The 19,085-nt window shown below is 47.7% G+C and overlaps 1 protein-coding gene across 6 annotated transcripts in view; it reads left to right on the forward strand.

Moving 5' to 3' along the window:
* The window catches only part of LOC123626269 (protein HIRA), a 91,433-nt gene that overhangs the window by 49,458 nt on the left and 22,890 nt on the right, over nt 1-19,085 (forward strand). For 5 of the 6 annotated variants that reach the window (XM_045535194.1, XM_045535195.1, XM_045535196.1 and 2 more), the window contains 6 exons: nt 199-396; nt 2,365-2,526; nt 14,175-14,379; nt 14,678-14,782; nt 16,570-16,718; nt 18,662-18,823. In XM_045535194.1, the coding sequence (XP_045391150.1) occupies nt 199-396; nt 2,365-2,526; nt 14,175-14,379; nt 14,678-14,782; nt 16,570-16,718; nt 18,662-18,823 (981 nt within the window). The remainder of the gene's footprint in view (nt 1-198; nt 397-2,364; nt 2,527-14,174; nt 14,380-14,677; nt 14,783-16,569; nt 16,719-18,661; nt 18,824-19,085) is intronic. The other variant, XM_045535197.1, reaches the window with a different exon arrangement.

The raw sequence follows: 19,085 nt of genomic DNA on the forward strand, positions 1-19,085 counted from the left end.
GGTTTTTTCCTTAGTGGTACATGCGGCAGTAGTACATCTTAGATTCAATTAAATATAATATATTAAGTGATTTTACTTTTCTGTAACTTTCCAAATTTTCTACCATGAAAACATACTGCCTTTGGACTCAGAAAATGTTAGAGTACTGGATATGGCATCTGATTTTCAAGGCTGACTTTTGTTCTTGCTTGATGACAGGGACTTCTCCACGGCATTCTTTAACAGCATCCCCCTCTCGGGCTCCTTGGCGGGCACCATGCTCTCCTCTCAGAGCAGTCCGCAGCTACTGCCACTGGACTCCAGTACCCCCAACTCCTTCGGCGCCTCGAAGCCTTGCACAGAGCCTGTGGCGGCCACCGGTGCCAGGCCTGCAGGCGATTCTGTCAATAAGGACAGGTCAGTGGGCACCAAGCCTTGTTCCTGTCCCCAGGGAAAGTTCAGGTTTGCACACAGTTTTGTGACAGAGGATTTCGTTCTGTGTGCACTTTGTGGCCCCTTCCATGAAAAAAGAAAGAAAGAAATGCTTAACTTTAGATGGAGCCTGCCTGGAGGGGAGGACTTACTCAGGTGAGTCTCTGAAACTCAGGACTATGAGGACTTCACAAGGAGTGTGTCATGGCAGACCAAGGATCAGGCTGAGACAGGGGACCTGCCAGTGAGATGCCGCCCACCACAGAGTCAGCCCCACCTGCTGACAGATCTGCACTGGAGGTGGCTTCACATTTCTGGGGCCTTGGCCTCCACTTTACTCTGGGGGGTGTATCACCACACCATTGATCCCAGGCAGGGTGTTTAGGTAGGAGGGCACGGACTCCCCTTGTACTCTGAGAATTATATTCACTCAGAGAGCCTTTGTCTTCGCTGACCTTTTCCTGGAAACCAAGTTAGAAGTCAGAAAGGACCGGGCAAGCACGGATAAGAGCCAGGAGTGGATGTTTGCCCAGCACCTGCTCTGGGTTACACACTGTGCTAGGCCCAAGCATCCAAGGGGGTAGATGGGTGGGTCCTTGTCCTTGGAGTGTGCAGGCTGATAGGGAAGAGGCTGCCACAGGGTTGCAGATGGCTCTTCGGGTCCTCTGGGTAGAAATGGCTGCCCATCTGAAGGGGGATCAGTGTGCAGGTCTCAGGGAGACGTTTCAGAGGGTGCCCCACCCAGGGCCCATATAAGCCAGCCAGGGGAGGAGGGGTGGGCAATAGGGACAGCAGCAAGAGCAGCACCCCGAGTTCCTGAGGAAGGACCAGAAAGAGGGGAGAAAGCCTGGGTTTCTGTGCTTAACTGAGTAGTCTGCGCTTTTCCCCAGAGTGAGCTCATACAAGACTCTGGGACTTGCACTTTAGGAAGATGCTCCAGTAGGCCTTAGTGCCCAAATTTAGCCGCCCCTGGCACGCACAGCTGATACTGTTAGAGAGCTTCTCTGCTGGTGGGGATGGGTTCTTGTCTTACTGCAGCCTCCTACTTCTGGGTGCTGGCACCCTCGCCGTGGAGGCAGGCACCAAGCATCAGGTGCCACTGCCCTGAGCAGCTGTGAGCAGGGTGGGAAGAGAAGGAGACTGAGCAGCAAGACCAGTGAGGAAGCAAAACATGCAGGGAGGAAGCAGGTCTGGAAAGACGTGGATCTGTGACAGACAGTGCCAGATCTAAAAACTGTTTCAGGGGTTGACCCTACAGATCCTGGTGGCCACAGGGCATGGAGGAGGAGGTAGAGGGTATTAGCCTAGATGTGGTCAGCAGGAGTCCCAGTAGCTTTGGTTCCCAGCGTGTGGAATGTGCTGGGCACACGTATGCCTGGGCCTCATTTCTCTAATGAGTAGAAGGCAAAAGCTGTGGGGTGAGCACTTGGAGGAGAGTGCTGAGAATTTACCATTGTCCCAGTCAGAGATAGGAGGGGCCTCCCAGGACAGAGGGTGCTTGGCTGAGGATGAAGGCCAATAACAGACCATGGCTTCAGGACCGCAGATGGGGGCATTTCTCATCAAACCTGTTGTTGAAATGGGAAAGGCTGGTGGTTGGAGTGGTTTGAGGTGGAGAGGCTGTATTTAAGTTGTGGAGACAGGGCTGTATGGTTAGAGAAAAGGATTAGAAGAACCACTTTCTAGGCCTTCCACCCCCAAAAGCTCTCAGAACACAGAGGGGCAAACGTGAATGCATTTGTTCACAACATACTCAGGTAGCCAGACTTCCAGAATTTTAACACATGAAAATTTTAAAGAAATAGTCAGGAACAGTAGATTATATCTTGGATTATTTTGTTTGTAAAAGTTCGGTATTTGTGCCTTATTCGGTAGGTTCCGAGTAATGCAAACCCTAGACCTCTAGATCCTGTGAGGATTGTGCTTGACGAGCCTCCCATTTTCTTCCCCCAGTGTGAATGCTACCTCTACTCCTGCTTCATTGTCGCCTTCCGTGTTAACCACCCCGTCCAAGATTGAACCCATGAAAGCGTTTGACTCCCGATTCACAGAGCGGTCCAAAGCCACGCCGGGTGCTCCTACCTTGACCAGCATGACTCCGACAGCCATTGAAAGGTAGGTGGTAGGTGCACGGACCCAGAGAGGCCAGGGAGGGGAGGCGCAGGCCAGCAGTACAGCGGCCGCATTCCAACCAAGCAGCCTGCCCTCCTGTGGGGGAGCAGACGCCAGTCCACAGGGGCAAGACTGCAGGGCCCTTAGTGAGCCACCATCCCTGAGGAGAAAGGAACAGCTACTTAAAGTGGGAAGGTGGCAGGAAGCTGCCGTGGGGGGAGGACACAGAGGACAACGGCACAGGGCCAGTCAGTGGTGGCTGTACTAAGAATAGTGGCACTGTCTGGATGGAGCCCAGCGTTGCCCAGAAGAGAAGCAAGAGCCTGGTTAGAGAGGTAGAAGTCCTAGATTATGCTCAGAAACTGACCAGAAGTATTGAGCTGAGATAAAAGTGATGTATGTGAGATCTTTGTGGAGTCAGATGGCCTTTGGAAATTACAGACTCTGTGCTACTTGTCCCTTCTCTGGGCCTGCACTAGCACATAAGTGCCAAGTCATGTCTTGGAGTTTCAGGAGAATATTCTCTTGAAGTGGTCAGGTCGGGTGCATTTAGCCTCTACTGTTGGCACCAAGCTTTTCCGGGGCCCCTCTGTGCACTCCTGCGATGGCAGGGAGCTGGCCGTGCGCCCAGTGAGTCAGGAGCTGGAGTTAGATGGGGAGCTGGGCAGGGCTTGAGAGCTGTCTTCTCAGGTCGAATCCCATTTCGAGGTGGCCCTGGGAAGACACCCCCAGCCTGCGCCACCGTCAGCCAAGTACAGGGACATCAGTCAGAGACTCTTGAAGTAGCCATACAGCCAGCAGGTGCCCAATAAAAGGAGCATTTATATGAAGGCTGTCTTCGGAGAGGATGATGACTTAGTGTGCTGTGCTGCCCTGGGCTTTGCCCATGATCTCATACCTCATGTCTGGGCAAGGTTCGTTCTCCTTGGGGAGCAGTCCCTTCAGCCTAGCGTGAGAGGACCCTCCCTGCAAGCCTGACGCTGTTTCTATGAACTTGGTGTGGAACCTTGTACTATGTAGTCTAATCATGATTATTTTAGCATAAAAATTTCAGTGTTATCTTTTTGTCTAGCAGTTTCTCTGTCCAGCAATATGGAGGATCTGAAAACCTTCCTGCTACTAAGTATTTTGAAATGCTGGATTAATTGGAACTCATATCCCTGAAATGCATGACTAGTTCACAAGAAATTAAGGGGCGGTACCAGGATCTAAAATCAAGAGTGGACTGAAAAACCAGAGCAGTGACAGGACCACACTGTGGGTACTGGGCTAGGGGGCTGTGACCTGGTGACTGAGGTCCTTGAGTTTTAATGGACACACCAAGTTGAAATAAAGCCTTGGGCCTGATCTATGTAGGGGTTGGAATTAAGTCATCAAGCATCAAGTCAAGCTGCTTGATGAAGGACAGCTCCTGTGTGAAGCGGGCACTAGAAAAATGCAATTGGCAGCACAGGAACATGGCTCAGCCTGTCGTTGAGGTTAAGAAAACAGTGTTCCCTTAAGACTGTATAACCATAGGGCTGTCTTCATGTGGATTCGGGGTCAATTTAACACTACCTATGTTATCTGGAAATCACCAAGCCAAGACATGAAACGGGCCAGGTGCATTGGCTCACAGCAGCACTTTGGAAGGCCAAGGCGGGAGGGTCCTTTGAGACGGACCAGCCTGAGCAATATAGTGAGACGCCGTCTCTACAAAAAATTTAAAGATTAACCAGGAGTGGTTGCACGCACTTACAGGCCTAGCTACTTGGGAAGCTGAGCAAGGAGGATCATTTTAGCCTACGAGTTTAAGGTTGTAGTGAGCGATGATTGCAGCACTGCACTCTGGCCCAGGTGACAGAGCAAGACCCTGTCTCAACAACAAAAGTGAAATTAACTCAGGGGATTCTAGTATAATTAACATCCAGAGGCACTTGGCAGAGATGCACATCTGCCCTGCAAGGACATTTCCCATCTCCAAGGTATACAGCATTACCACCAATAAAAAAACACTGCCTAGGAGAATGTACAATCCAAAGCAACAAGACATGAAGAAACAGTCCATTGTGCACAAATGTCAGGAGACAGAATAAACAGGAGGTTTAGACTTCTATAAATCTCATATCACAGAATTGTTTGATGGCAACTACAAAAGAAATATGCTTAAAATCATTAAAGAATTGCAAAATAAAATAGAAAATGTGAGGAAAGATAATATTCTCTTCTGTATATAAAAATTAAAAGGAATCAAAGAACTAAATATAAAAGCTAAAACTGTAAAACTCTTAAAACATAGAAATCTGTGTGACCTTGGATTAGGCAACTGTTCCTTAGATAGAACACCTGAAACATAGGCAACTAAAGGAAAAAATAGGTAAATTGGACTTCATCAAAATTAGGAACTTTTGTGCTTCAAAGGACACTATCAAGTGAAAGGACAGCCCACAGAATGGAAGAGACTATTTGGAACTCTAACAACTCAGCAGTAAAAGAACTGTAATAATAACACAATTTTAAAATGAGCAAAGAATTCGAATAGTAATTTCTCCAAAGAAGATACACAAATGGCCCATAAGCATATAACAAGACACTCAACATCGTTAGCCATCAGGGAAATACAAATCAAAACCACAATGACATACCACTTCATGCCCACTTAGAATGGCTTCAGTCAGAAAATCAGATGATCAGATAAGAAATGTTGGTGAGGATAGGGAGAAATTGGAACCCTCCCACTGCTGGTGGGAATGTAAAACCACTCAGCAGCTTTGGAAAACAGTCTGGCAGTTATTTAAATGGTTAAACATAGAGTTATCACATGACCCAGTAATTCCACACCTAGGTAAACTCACAAGAGAATTGAAAACTTGTTCATGCAATAACTTGTATACAAATGTTCATATCTGTACTACTCATAATAAGCAAAAAGTGGAAACAATCCAAATATCTGTCAACTAATGAATAGATAAACAAAATGTGGCATATCCATACAATAGAATATTACTCAGCAATGAAAAGGAATTGGGGTACTTAGTGTGCTACAACAGGGACAAACCTTGAAGATATTATGCCAAGTGAAAGAAAAAGGACCACATATTATATGATCCCATTTATATGAAATGTCCAGAATAGGCAAATCCATAGACAGAAAGTAGAATCGTGGTTGCGAGGGACTGGAGGGGAGGGGAGGATGGGGAGTGATTGCTGATGGGTACAGAATTTGGTTTTGGAATTAGGAAAATGCTCTGGCATTAGATAGTTGTGTTGGTTGCATAACCTTATGAATATACCAAAAACTATTGAACTCTATACTTTAAAATGGCAAATTTTATGATTATATGAATTATATCTCAATAAAAAATAAAAAGAATAACACACCATCAAAAAAGACCAGACAGATTTGGAAATGAATCCAAAAAATACTTTTAGAAGAGAGAAATAATAATCATTGCAGGTTAAAAGTCAGTTGGCACATTTTGCAGGCTGGGCATGGTGGCTCACTCTGGGAGGCTGAGGCAGGAGGATTGCTTGAGGCCAGGAGTTCAAGACCAGCCTGAGCAAGAGCAAGACCCCATCTCTACTAAAAATGGAAAAATTAGCCAGGTGTGGTGACGCCTGTAGTCCCAGCTACTCGGGTGGCTGAGGCAGGAGGATCGCTCAAGCCCAGGAGTTTGAGGTTACAGCGAGCTATGATGACGCCACTGCACTCCAGCCTGGGTGACAGAGCAAGACCCTGTCTCAAAAAAAAAAAAAGTCAGTTGACATCTGAGGGCAGGTCAGAGTCAGCTGAAGAGAGCCTTCAGGCCGAGGAGCCAGCAGGGGTGGAGGTGAGGAGATGGAGCCGAAGAGAAGTACAGGGAGGAGTCCCCCAGGGTGGACGTGCTGCCAACAGTTGTTAAGGGGGAGGTGACAGGCTTACCGGAAGGTGCTGAAACCCTTTTTGGAAATGGAGTAAGTTCTGACCAGAAAAATAAAATGAATGCCCCACCTGAGGGAAACTACAGAGTGCCACAGACAGAAAGTCCTCGTTTAGGAAGCCACCCCACGCTTGCCTTGCTGGCTTCTACGGCCCGTCTCTCGAATATGCACATTCTGCTTGAGAAGCCCAGAGGGGCCTCTTGAATTGGGCTGCTGGAGGCAATGTCTTGACTGCCCGTCCAAGGTCCTGATGCCACCAGGGTTGGTCCCTCGGCAGCTGTGTCTCCATGGTCTCACAAGACTGTTTAGCCCTACATACAGCGCTAGCAAGACCTATAGAATAAGGGGCCATCACATTTGTCATTCTCAGCTTCATACTTGAAAGTGGCAGTGAGGGAGCATTCACTTGGGACTAAGCATCTTGCTTCCAAGACAGTGAGTGTCTGGTGAGCTTCCAAGAGTCTGGTACTAAATTCTAAGAGGAGATTGGGTTGGATCCTCATATGAGGAAAATAAAATAAAACAAGGCCCAGTATCTTTAACAAAGGCTTTACAGAAAATGCAGAAGCTTTCTTACTATGGCTGTTTTTGGTTTTTTTTTTGCGTTGATTCTCAATTTAAAGCCAGGAGGAACCCTTTAAAACATCTGTCAGTGGAAGTTTTCCTTTGATGTGCAATGTCACATGGTGGTTAGCAGCAGCACTCAGGAGCCATACGTGCCCTACAGTTGAGTCCCAGCTTCCCACTTTTGGAGGGTGGAGGCAGTGATCTTGAGATACGTAGCCTTTCTGAGTCTGTCCTCATGGGCAGAATGGACCTCCCAGGAGAACCTGCCTCATAAGAGGTATCACTGAAGCACTGGCTTGCAAAGCCTCTTCCTTTACCTTGTCTCATGGTGAGCAGCACATGTCAGCTCTTGCTGTTGTTCCTTTGTTGTTCCCTGCAGTGGTTGGGCAATGAGGCCCTGGTAGCCTGACTGGCACTTTTTAGCCAAGAGCCTCTGGTGATTCTGAGAGCCAACTGCTAGCATCCCAGGTGCAAAGTGGCAGCCCTGGGTGAACCTGTGGGTCCTCCATTCCACCCTGCCTTAAGGCCATGTGTCCGTTAGAGGCACAGAGGGACCTGAGGTGGGTGACTGCAGGGCGAGTTGGCCTGCGCAGACAGAACCTCAGATGGAGCCTGTTCATCAGTGGGGCAGCTCTGGCCAGCCGTGTTCTTCCTTGGCAGGTATCTAGATCTGGGCACTGGGTGACCACTGGCACAGGCCCACATGCAAGCTGGGGGTATCTCAAGGTCCCTGAATGGGGTATGTGGCAGAGGTAGGAGTGGGGAGACTCGTCAGGGCTCTCATAGAGGTCCGAACCACAGAGAGTGAAGCAGTGGGGCAGTGCCAAGCTAGAGGACGTCACAGGCCGGTGTTGAGGTGACCTCAGAAGGTAACCATATCACTTAGAAGCTTGTATAATAGTTTGATGTTGGTGTGATGTTCTAATGTATTTTATAAAACTGTAGTTACACAAAAGTCTGACTTTTCCCCCCATGTTTCACATTTAATAAGATTCTTCCATTCTAATGCATACAACTCTTTGAAATCAGTCTCAACCAGGAAAATTCATGTTAGAAAAAATTAGAATAAGCTAATATTCTATTTCTATATCCAGAATATCTGGGAGAGAATACATTTTTGACTATTACAAAAGTTTATTTAATAAAAAAATTTAATATGAAAATGCATATGACCCGATTTTTACATCATAGTAAAACAGGCCCTTTGGAGAGGCAAAGATCTGACTTTTTTTTTTTTTTTTTTTTTTTTTTTTGAGGCTGGAGTGCAGTGGTGTCATTATAGCTCACTGCAACCTCAGACTCTTGGCCTCAAGGGATCCTCCTGTCTCAGCCTCCCAAGTTGCTGAGACTATAGGCACGTGCCACCACTCCTGGCTAATTTTTTGGGGGGGGGGGTTAGAAATGGGGTCTTGCTATGTTGCCCAGGCTGTTCTCAATCTCCTGGCCCCAAGCAATCTTCCTGCCTCGGCCTCCTGAAGCACTAGGATTACAGGCATGAGTCATTGCACCCAGCCATGGTCTGATTTTTTCAAAAAGGCATTTTAAAAGCACCAAGGGGTGTATACTTTGCCCTGTTGGGGAACCGGCTTTTTGGTTTTACAGAGCAGAGTCAGGGGCTTCTGGTTTTCCCCAGTTTTTCACATGGATGCAAATGAAAAGAGTTCAGGATTCTACACTATGATATACCTGCCCACATTTCTATGACCTTGGGCTGCCAGTAGGAAGAACGGCCAAAGGCAATACCTAGAGGAGGGGTAGCTGAGCAGAGAGAATGCAGACAAGGATGAGGGCTCTTGGGCACTAACTAGGCAGGAGTATAATTCATGACTCCTTGAGGAAATCAGTTCAGCAGTGGTGCCTCTGACCCAGGAATTCTGTGGTGTCTATGATGTTTATTTTAGCATCATAACAAAGAACATTTACTTCTTCAAAATAGAAGCATTGAGTGAGTAGGCTATCAATTATGGAACCTCTCATTAATATTTATGAAGACCACAGTACAGGCAGCCCTCTGTATCTATGGGTTCCACATCCACGGATTCAACCAGGTCAGGTGAAGATCAAAAATATTTGGGGGGGGCTTGGTCCAAGTACAGTGGTGTTTATAACTAATTTATCACAACCAGTTACAGATTTCTTTGTTCCTTCTTCACTCCCACTGCTTGACTAGCCTACAAAAAAAGAAGAAAAATATATATTTGGGCGGGAAAACATTCTACAAAGTTCCAAAAAGCAAAACTTGAATTTGCCACATGTTGAGTACTGCATTGAATCCTTGCAAATGAAGTGATGTGTAGGCCTCGTATTGGGTGTTATAAGTGATCTAGAGTATACAGGTTATTTGCAAATACTGCATTTTATATTAGGGACTTGAGCATCCTCAGATTCTGATATCTACAAGGGGTCCTGGACCCATACCCCCACAGGACCAGGGACTGTACTATGGATACGTAGTTCGGATGGAGTGTTATTTGAAAAAAGCAGGACATAAAGTTGTATGAAAGTATGATTAGTGGCTGGTGAGGTGGCTCTCACCTGTAATTGCAACGCTTTAGGAGGCAGAGGTGGGAAGATCACTTGAGGCCAAGGGTTTGAGACCACCCTTGGCAACATAGTGAGACCCTGTCTCTACCAAAAATTTTAAAAATTAGCCAGGTGTGATGGCGTGTGCCTGTAGTCCCAGCTACTCGGGAGGCTGAGGTGGGAGGATCACTTGAGCCCAGGAGTTTGAGGCTGCAGATGATCATGTCACCCCCTGGACACCAGCCTGAACAACAGAGTGAGACCCTGTCTCTAAAATAAAGGATTAGCATATACATAAATACAATCAGAAATGAAAAGAGGGCTTTACTACCAACTTTACAAAAAGGATTTTAAAGGTATGCTATTTCACTGTATACCAATAAACTAGAAAACTTAGTTGAAATGGACAAATTCCAGGAAAGACATAAACTACCGACTCAAGAAGAAATCAACTATCTGAATAGACCTATAACAAGTAAAGAGTTTGAATTAGTAATTAAAGAACTACTCACAAAGAAAAACCCAAATTCTAATTGTTAATGGCCGATATATAGAAAAGCAATTGACTTTTGTATATTAACCTTATATCCTACCTTGCTATAATCACTTATTAGTGCTAGGTTTTTTTGTTGTTGTTCATTCTTGGATATTTTCTACAAAAACAATGTTGTTTGTGGACAAAGTCAATTTTTTCTTCCTTCCCAGTCTTATACCTTTTCTTTCCTTCTTATAATGTTTTGTTGCATTAGCTAGGACTTCCAGTACACTGTTGAATAGGATTGGTAAGAAGGGACGTCCTTCTTCTCAATCGTAGGAGAAAATCTAGTTTCTCACCATTAAGTATGGCATTAGCTATAGGATTTGAAGAAATGCCTTGCTGTTCCTAGTTTCCTGAGAGTTGTCATCATGAATGAGTGTTGGATTTTGTCTAATGGTAATTATGTAATTTTTTTAATTATAAAGTTTATCTTTGTTAACCTTGTTGAATATGATGGATTACATTAATTGGTTTTCGAATGTTGGGCCAGTATGCATACCTGGAATAAAAAACCCCATTTGGTTGTGAAGCATAATTCTTTTTATACATTGTTGAATTCAATTTTCTAATGTTTTGTTAATAATTTTTGCATCTATGTTCATGAGAAATTAATCTATAGTTTTTCTTTCTTGTAATGTCCTTATCTGTTTTTGGTATTAGGGTAATGCTGGCCTCATTGGAGTTAGGAATTATTCCCTCTGCTTATATTTTGTGTAAGAGATTGTAGAAATCTGATACAATTTCTTCCTTAAATGTTTGGTAGACTTTACCAGTAAAACTCTCTGGGCCTGGTGCTTTCCTATTGAAAAAGAAAAAAAAAAAAGGTTATTAATTATTGATTCAATTTCATTAACAGATACAGGCCTATTCAGATTATCTCTTTTTCCTTGTGTGAGTTTTGGTAGATTGTTTCTTTCAAGGAACTGGTTCATTTCACCTAAGTTATCAAATGTGTGGACATAGAGATATTCATAATATTCCTTTATGATCCGTTTATTGCCCATGGGATCAGTAGCAAGGGCCTCTCCTTCATTTCTGATATTAGTACTGATCTTTTGATTTTTCTTTGTTCTTTTCCTGTTTTTAATTTCCTTGATTTCTGCTCTGATTTTTGTTGTTTCTTGTCTTCTGCTCACCTTAAATATATATTGCTTAGCTTTTTTTTTAGTTCCTAAGGATGAAGTTTAGATTAGCAATTTCAGGTCGTCTTTTCTAATGCCTGTGTTTAGTGCCTGTAAGCACTGCTTTCACTGTATTCCACAAATTTTGACAACTTGTGCTTTTATTTTCCTTTAATTCAAAATATTTTTTTATTTCTCTTGAGATTTTCTCTTTGACCCGTGTGTTACTTAGAAGTATAGTCATCCCTCAGTATCCATGGGGGATTGGTTCCTACGTCCCCCTGGCTGGAATACCAAAATCCATGGATGCTCAAGTCTCACAGTTGGCCTTGTGGAACCTGTGGATGTGAAAAGTCAGCCCTCCTTATCCACAGTTCCATATTCCACAAGTACTTTACTTTCAATCTGTGATTGGTTGAATCCATGGATACAGAACCCGTGGATACAGAGGGCTCATGGTATGTTATTAATCTCTAAATATTTAGAGGTTTTTCAGTTATCTTTCTGTTAGTGATGTCTAGTTTAATTCCATTGTGGTCTATTCTGTTAAATTTGTTAGGGTATGCAGGGTATGCTTTATGGCCCAGAGTGTGGTCTATATTGATGAATGTTCTATGTGAGCTTGGAAAGAATATGTGTTCTGCTATTGTTGCAAAGTATTTTTATAAATGTCAATTAAATCCAAGAAATTGATGACATTGTTCAATTAACTATGTCCATATTGATTTTCCATCTGCTGGATCTGTCAGTTTCTATTAGAGGAATGTTGAAGTTCTAACTATAATACCAAATTTGTCTGGTTCTCTTTGTAGTCTATCAGTTTTTGCCACATATATTTTGACATCCTCTTAGATATACTGGTGTACCTCTGAGATATTACAGGTTTGGTTCCAGACCACCACAATGAAGTAAATAATGCAATAAACTTAATATCACAGTAAAGCAAGTCAAACACATTTTTTGGTTTCCCAGCATATAAAAGTTAATGTTTGTTTACACTATAGTCCATTAAGTGTACAATAGCATTATGTTGTATTTTTGTGGATTTTCTTAGAGACGGGGTCTTGCTCTCTCGCCTAGCTGCAGTGCAACAGTTTGATCAAAGCTCACTGCAGCCTCAAACTTCTGGGCTCAGTCAGTCCTCCTGCCTTGGCCTTCTGAGTAGCTGGGACAACCTGTGCACATCGCCATGCCCAGCTGGTTTTTCTTGAGGGGGGAGGAGTTTGTTTGTTTGTTTGTTTGGGGGTCTTTTTGTAGAGACAGGATCTTACTATGTTGCCCAGGCTGGTCTCAAACTCCTGGGCTCAAGTCATTTTCCCACCTCAGTCCCCCAAAGTGGTGGGATAACAGGTATGAGCCACCATGCCTTGCCTATTTATTTATTTTTTAAGAATTGAGATCTTGCTATTAATGTGTTGCCCAGGCTAGACTTGAACTCCTCAGCTCAAGCAGTCCTCCTACCTCAGCCTCCCAAGAAGCTGGGACTATAGGTACATGCCACTGCAGTCAGCTGCTTTCAATCTATCTTTGTCTTATATAATATTTTTAAAAATAAACCCATTTTAAAACTTTTTTTTTTTTAGAGACAGGATCTCGCCCTGTCACCCAGGCTGTGAGTACACTGGTATGATCATAGTTCACTGCAACCTCAAACTCCTGGGCTCAAGTGTCAGCTTCCTGAGTAGCTGGGACTACAGGTGCACACCACTGCAACTGGCTACGTTTTAAATTTTTTTTGTAGGGATAGGGTCTTACTGTGTTGCCCAGGCAGGTCAAGCAATCCTCCTGCTTTGGCCTCCCCAGGCACTGGGATCATAGGTGTGAGCCTGCGCACCTGGCCCAAAACATTTTTTTTAATCCAGTCTGTCAGTCTCTGTCTTTAACTGATGTATTTAGAGTTTTCACATTTAAAATGAAATAATGATCTAGTTGGATTAATATCTACCATATTTTTAACTGTTTTGTATTCGTTGCACTATTCTTTATTTTTCAGCTTTCCTTTTTCTGCCTTCTCTAGTTTTAATTGAGCACTTTCTTTCCTTTCTAAGCATTATTAATTATACTTCTTTTTAAAAATTTTTTAGTGATTGCTCTAAAGTTTGCAGTGAACATTTACAACCAGGCTGAGTCCACTTTCAGATGGCACTGTAGCGCTGCAGGGGCAGTGCAGGCACGTCACCACAGAGCGCTGCCGTTCCTCCGTGCTTTGCCCTGTAGCGTTGCCGCCGTTCATTGCCCTGTTCATAAGCTACAGTCATCCGAGACACGGTTGCTCTTCATAGTTTGAATAGAAAGTTACCTGTTTGATTGAGAATAGGAAAAATAAAAGGTGTTATTTTATGTTCATTTATTCTTTTTCTAATACTGTTCCTTTGTTCATGCAGGTAGGAGTTTCTGACCTGCATCATTTCCTTCTCTCTGAAAAACTTTTAACATTTCTTGCAAGGCACATATTCTGGCAACAGGTTCCCTCAGGTGTTTTGTTTGTTTGTTTTTGTCTGAGAAAGTTTTTATTTCTCCTTCACTTTTGAGGCATGATTTCAGTGGATACCAAATTCTAGGTTAGTGGGGTTTTTTTTAAACACTTCAAATATTTTAGGCCGGGGTGCGGTGACTCACACCTGTAATCCTAACACTCTGGGAGGCCGAGGTGGGCGGATCCTTTGAGCTCAGGAATTCGAGACCAGCCTGAGCAAGAGCGAGACCCCTTCTCTACTAAAAATAGAAAGAAATTATATGGACAACTAAAAATATATATTAAAAAAATTAGCTGGGCATGGTGGTGCATGCCTGTAGTCCCAGCTACTCGGGAGGCTGAGGCAGGAGGATTGCTTGAGCCCAGGAGTTTGAGGTTGCTGTGAGTAAGGCTGACGCCACGGCACTCTAGCCTGGGCAACAGAGTGAGACTCTGTCTCCAAAAAAATATATATATATATTTCACCTCACTCTTTGCTTGCCTATGTAGTTTCTGAAGGGAAGTATGATGCGATCTTTTTGTGCAGGTTAAAAGAACAGAACCTTGTGAAAGAGCTGAGGCCCCGGGACCTCCTGGAGACCAGCAGTGACAGCGACGAAAAGATCCCTTTGGCTAAGCCTTCCTCGCTGTCGAAGAGAAAACTTGAGCTCGAGGTGGAGACAGTAGAGAAGAAGAAGAAAGGGCGCCCTCGGAAGGACACCCGTCTCATGCCTGTGGCTCTTTCTGTCCAGGTGAGGCCACCTGGCCCACCCTGCATGCATGGGGTGCCTACCTTGGGAACCAGCTGGCTTAGACACACTCCCCTTCAGACCTGCCTGTGACACTTCCCAGAGTCCTTGAGCAGGCCTTGGTATCAGCTACCACATCTGTAAAATGGGGACTACTGTCACATGCCCCTGTGCTTTCTCCGTCACAGAGTAGATAGAAATGCCCTTTCACAGGCCCACCCGATCTCTGGGTAACTTGCCTTTATCTAAAGCTACGCCAGTAGTAGCTCAGGGGCTAAGGGGTGTTTCTGGCTATTCTTAGTCTCCAGCTGCCCTGACCGCAGAGAAGGAGGCCATGTGTCTGTCTGCACCAGCGCTTGCACTGAAGCTGCCGGTTCCAGGCCCCCAGAGAGCTTTCACCCTCCAGGTGAGTGCTGGGTACCCACCGACTCCCTCAGGCGCATACAAACATTCTCTCCCTACCCCGTGTAAATGCTGTCTTGTCACTGCCTTAGGGACTGGTTTCCAGTGGTCCTCCAACACCTGGGGGGGCGCTGTAGCTGATGAGGGTATCCACCAAGTCTCAGCAAGGTTGCTAGCCTCCTCTCCCTCACCTACGAGCCTCCCTCTGGCTTTGTCCTTGCAGTCCCAACTGCCAGGGCTGACCTTACCACCACGTCTTCTGCATGGCCAGCTCCTCAAGACTCATCTCCCGGTGTCCCTTCTGGAAGCCTCCTCTGTCTCCACACTTGGCCCTGGGTAGCCTCAGGCTTAGTGCCTATTGGACTGTGGGGTCGTGGTCTCTCCCGACCATCCTGCTGGCCTTGTCTCCTCCTCAGTGCCAACAGACAGTCGTCATCAGAGCTGTTTGAGCTCATGGAATAGAAGCTTGTGACCATGTGTAACCCTGTGCTTATTCAAATCACGGCTCTGGAGCTAGTAATTCTTTATAGCCAGAGGCCCTCTGGTCACTCAGCCTGGCACCAGTGTGCAGGCCTCCCTCACCATGGAGCTCTTGCACACATGGTGGTCCCTGCACACACTCTGCACCTCAGCTCTGGCACATCCTCGGGCAGTCTTCTTGGTCCCTGTGTACAGATCAGTTCCCACTGGCCACACAGTGCTCTGGGCACAGGCTGAGCAGGATGCCAGAGAGCAGGTGTTGCCCTTCCCAGCCTCAGGCCCTTCTGGGCCATGATGTGAGGAGTGAAGTGGGGGAAGCTTACTGGGTAGGGACCCCCAGGGTTTGTTCTTATGGCTGATGTGGGTAGAGGCAGGGGTGCCTCCAGCAGTTGGCAGCATTCAGATGTGCTCTTGAACTCACAGGTGCCCTGATGCAAACTCCCTCCCTGATGCCTTGCTTCTTGGCCTTTGGCACCAAACTCCCCTCCCACAGTCCTCCAGCGCTTGCCCTGTGTGTTTTCATTGCTGAATGCTACGTGCAGCTGTCCTTGGTTTCTGGGGGCCAGGCTCCAGCAGCAGCCAGCCCTCGGCTCCACCTCACCCGCATGTGGTCACATGAGTGCAGACAGTTCAGCGGCTCTGTCTGGCTTTCCGCAGGAAAAATGTGTCGGTCAGCTCCCCTGGCATGCATCGGCTGAGCCCATTTAGTGCCAGGCACTAGGTTGGTTCTCCTTGTGCATATGATACTGGGGACACTCCCTCCAGGTTGGTCCCCGTGGAGCAGACCAAGGCTCGCGGCCACATGGGTTCCAAGACTTTGTCTCCAAGTACCGTCAGGGCTCTGTTTTTACCAAGCATTTTGTAGTCTTTGAAGATTCTTCAGGTAGAGGGTCAGAAACCCAGGTGTAAGTCCCAGCTCTGTCCTTGGCTGGCAGTAGCCCCCACTCATGGTGTGCTTTGGGGCAAGTTACTCCCTGTGTGAGGAGGTGGTGGGGTTGGGAGACTTTGGGGTCTCTAGCTCTGACACTGATTCTCTTCTCTGACTGACTGTTCAACCACATGGATGACAGGCTAGAAACCGGCTCCCAGCACTCTCCCTGGCCTGGGGGCCACACATCTGGCCACACCTCCTGCTCACCCTTGCCGCCACCCCCCCCCCCCACTGTCACCCTTGTCGCCAGCCAGCTGGTCTGCCTATCCTCACCGTGTCTTCCCCTGCCTCAGGGCCCAGGGCTGTAGAGCCTCTCGGCATCTCACCTGCCCCAGGCCCACCGTCACCTCAGAAGACATGTGTTTGCTTCCCCCATGTAGGTGAGCTCCGATCCCTCCATGTACATTGAGGTGGAGAATGAAGTGACAGCTGTGGGGGGCGTAAAGCTGAGCCGCCTGAAGTGCAACCGGGAAGGGAAGGAGTGGGAGACGGTGCTCACCAGCCGGATCCTCACAGCAGCCGGCAGCTGGTAAGGGCGGCGGGGCCTAGCCCTGCCTGGCTTGTCGGGTCAAGCAGGCTCCATGTACTGCTGTCCTGGAATGTACCTGTCTCAGGAGATGCACAGTCCCTCAAGTGCCCATTCCCATGGAGGCTACTGCCACCAAGCATGAGCATTTGTCACCTCAGTCCCTGCAACATCCAACAAAGTTGACATCATTATCCCTAAGGGTCACCCAAGCCAGGCTTTGAGCCTCGTGGTCCGACTTGCTTGTCTGGCGAGATCCCCAAAAGCTCAGTTCCAGGCTGAGGTCTGCCTGGCTTTCTTTGATCCCGGGGGTTGCTCAGGGCTGATTCTTCCTTTGGACCCTAGATTTTCATCCAAGGTGGTCAGGATGGATTTCTGAGTGTCCCGCAAGTCCCCAGCTCAGCCCTGTCCAGATTCTGCACTTTGGGGAGAGCGCTTGATCTAGTGCCTTCCCATGGGCTCCTGGGACGTACGTGAGCTGTTCCTGCCTGCACTCGGTCTGGAACGAGCACCAGCGTTTTCCTCAGATGCTGCCAGGCACGGGCCCAGGCAGGACCAAGTGGTAGATACCCATACCAGGGTTTTACCAAGATGATTGCTCAGATACAGGCATTTTAATTAGACCCGGAATCATCTGCCATGAGGTCACATGTAAGTGCTTTCATACATGTCTATGGCCTTAGATCTTAAACCTTAGGCCGGGGTTGCCTTGGGTCCTGAGTGAGTTAGTGGTAGTGGCCTAGGAGGACCCCAGCATTCTGTTCCTCCTCCACACTCTCCTTTGGGATGAGCAGGCTGGGCTTCCAGTCCCATGTGCCTGTGCTTCCCCGGCCCCAAGGGAGGTGGCATGGCCCAGCTGAGGGGTAAGGGCTGTCAGCACAGCCTCCCCGTAGCCAGGCAGCAGCTGTTGGGGAGGCCTGCTGTGCAACCTGAGACCTCCCTCCTGCGCACTCTGCCCATGCTCCCCAGTGCTGCAGCCCCAGAGCAGTGGCTCCCTCTGCAGTGCACTGGCTTGAGGAAGGCTCTGACCATCAGAAATGAGCAGATAGAATTCAGTCACAGCACTACAAGGGGCTCCCTGCTGCTGGGTCCTACTCACAGTTTTCTCTTATTCGTACTCTCCAAACAGACGTTTGTAAACAAAAGCATCTCACTTGCCTCTCTGTTTTCAGAGGCCAGTGACAACAGTGTCTCATTCGGAAGGCAGTTGGCAGAGATCTTTCCTTACCTGAACTTCTTCCTGTGAGCCCACTGAGGACACTGGCTCAGCAGAATAGAAGTGACACAAAGGAGGGCTCCAGGTGGCCTGCTGTGGCCAGCGTCTCACTGTGTGGCTGCACACCTGTGCTGCTGCCTGGGGTCTGAGCTCTGGCCTAACCCTGGGCCTGTGGCTGGGCTTCAGGGGGCCTCACTGGGAAGGCAGCACAGCCTGCTTCTGCTGGGGTCGCTCAGAAGAGATGCTGGACGATGTCCAGACATGAGTTCTCCTTTGAGGCCCTGCTTGCTTAGAAATGACATGCCTCTCCCACCCCAGCCAGCCAGCCTCCTGAGCACACAGCCTGTGTCCCCACACTTCTCCCAGCCTGCCTTGGCACAGACAGACCTTCTCAGGACTGGTCTGACTAGTCATACCAGGAGATTGTCATGGGCACTGTGTGCCCCCCGATGAGGGGGACATCCTTCTTGGGTGACTGTCAGGTGCAGTGGCCCTCCAAGGCCCCCACCCCCTACAGTCAACATCAGCATGAGCTCAGCAGAGCATGAGTATCCCTGTGACTGGGAAGAAGACAGAAGTCTCTCCTCACTGCAGCCCTCTCTGCCTCTCCCTCTGGCCGCACCTGCTCTGGGGGAAGGCCCAGGCAGAGGGAAGGCTCTGGCGTCCCCCAGGGCTACTGCCTCAGTAGAGCCCAGCCCCTGTGACACCTGTCCCTCCTCTGCCTACTCAGTGACGTGGTATGTGTCGCCTGTGAAAAAAGGATGCTGTCAGTGTTCTCCACCTGTGGTCGCCGCCTCCTTCCTCCCATCCTCCTACCGTCCCCGATCTCTACCTTGCATTGCACAGGCTCCTACGTCATGGCACTCACTGCTGCGGCCACACTGTCCGTCTGGTGAGAGGCAGGCACAGGGTGGGATGGGCTCCGGGCAGGGTAGGACAGGGCTGTGCAGGTCCCCCCTTGCTGCAGGGGCAGGGAAGGCAGCAGAGGAGGCACCGAGCAGTCAGTGACAGTGCTTGTGGCGTTACCTCATGTGGGCTGAGGGTGTGTGAGAGGGAGGGAGGCAGCCTGCCTGGGCCCCAGTCTTCCTCACAGGAGAAGCCCACGTAACCAGTTGCACTGCCTCAGTGCACATGGCAGGGTCGCGTGTGAGGTC

This window comes from Lemur catta, chromosome 21 (assembly GCF_020740605.2).
Source record: "Lemur catta isolate mLemCat1 chromosome 21, mLemCat1.pri, whole genome shotgun sequence".
In the NCBI taxonomy this organism is placed as follows: Eukaryota; Metazoa; Chordata; class Mammalia; order Primates; family Lemuridae; genus Lemur; species Lemur catta.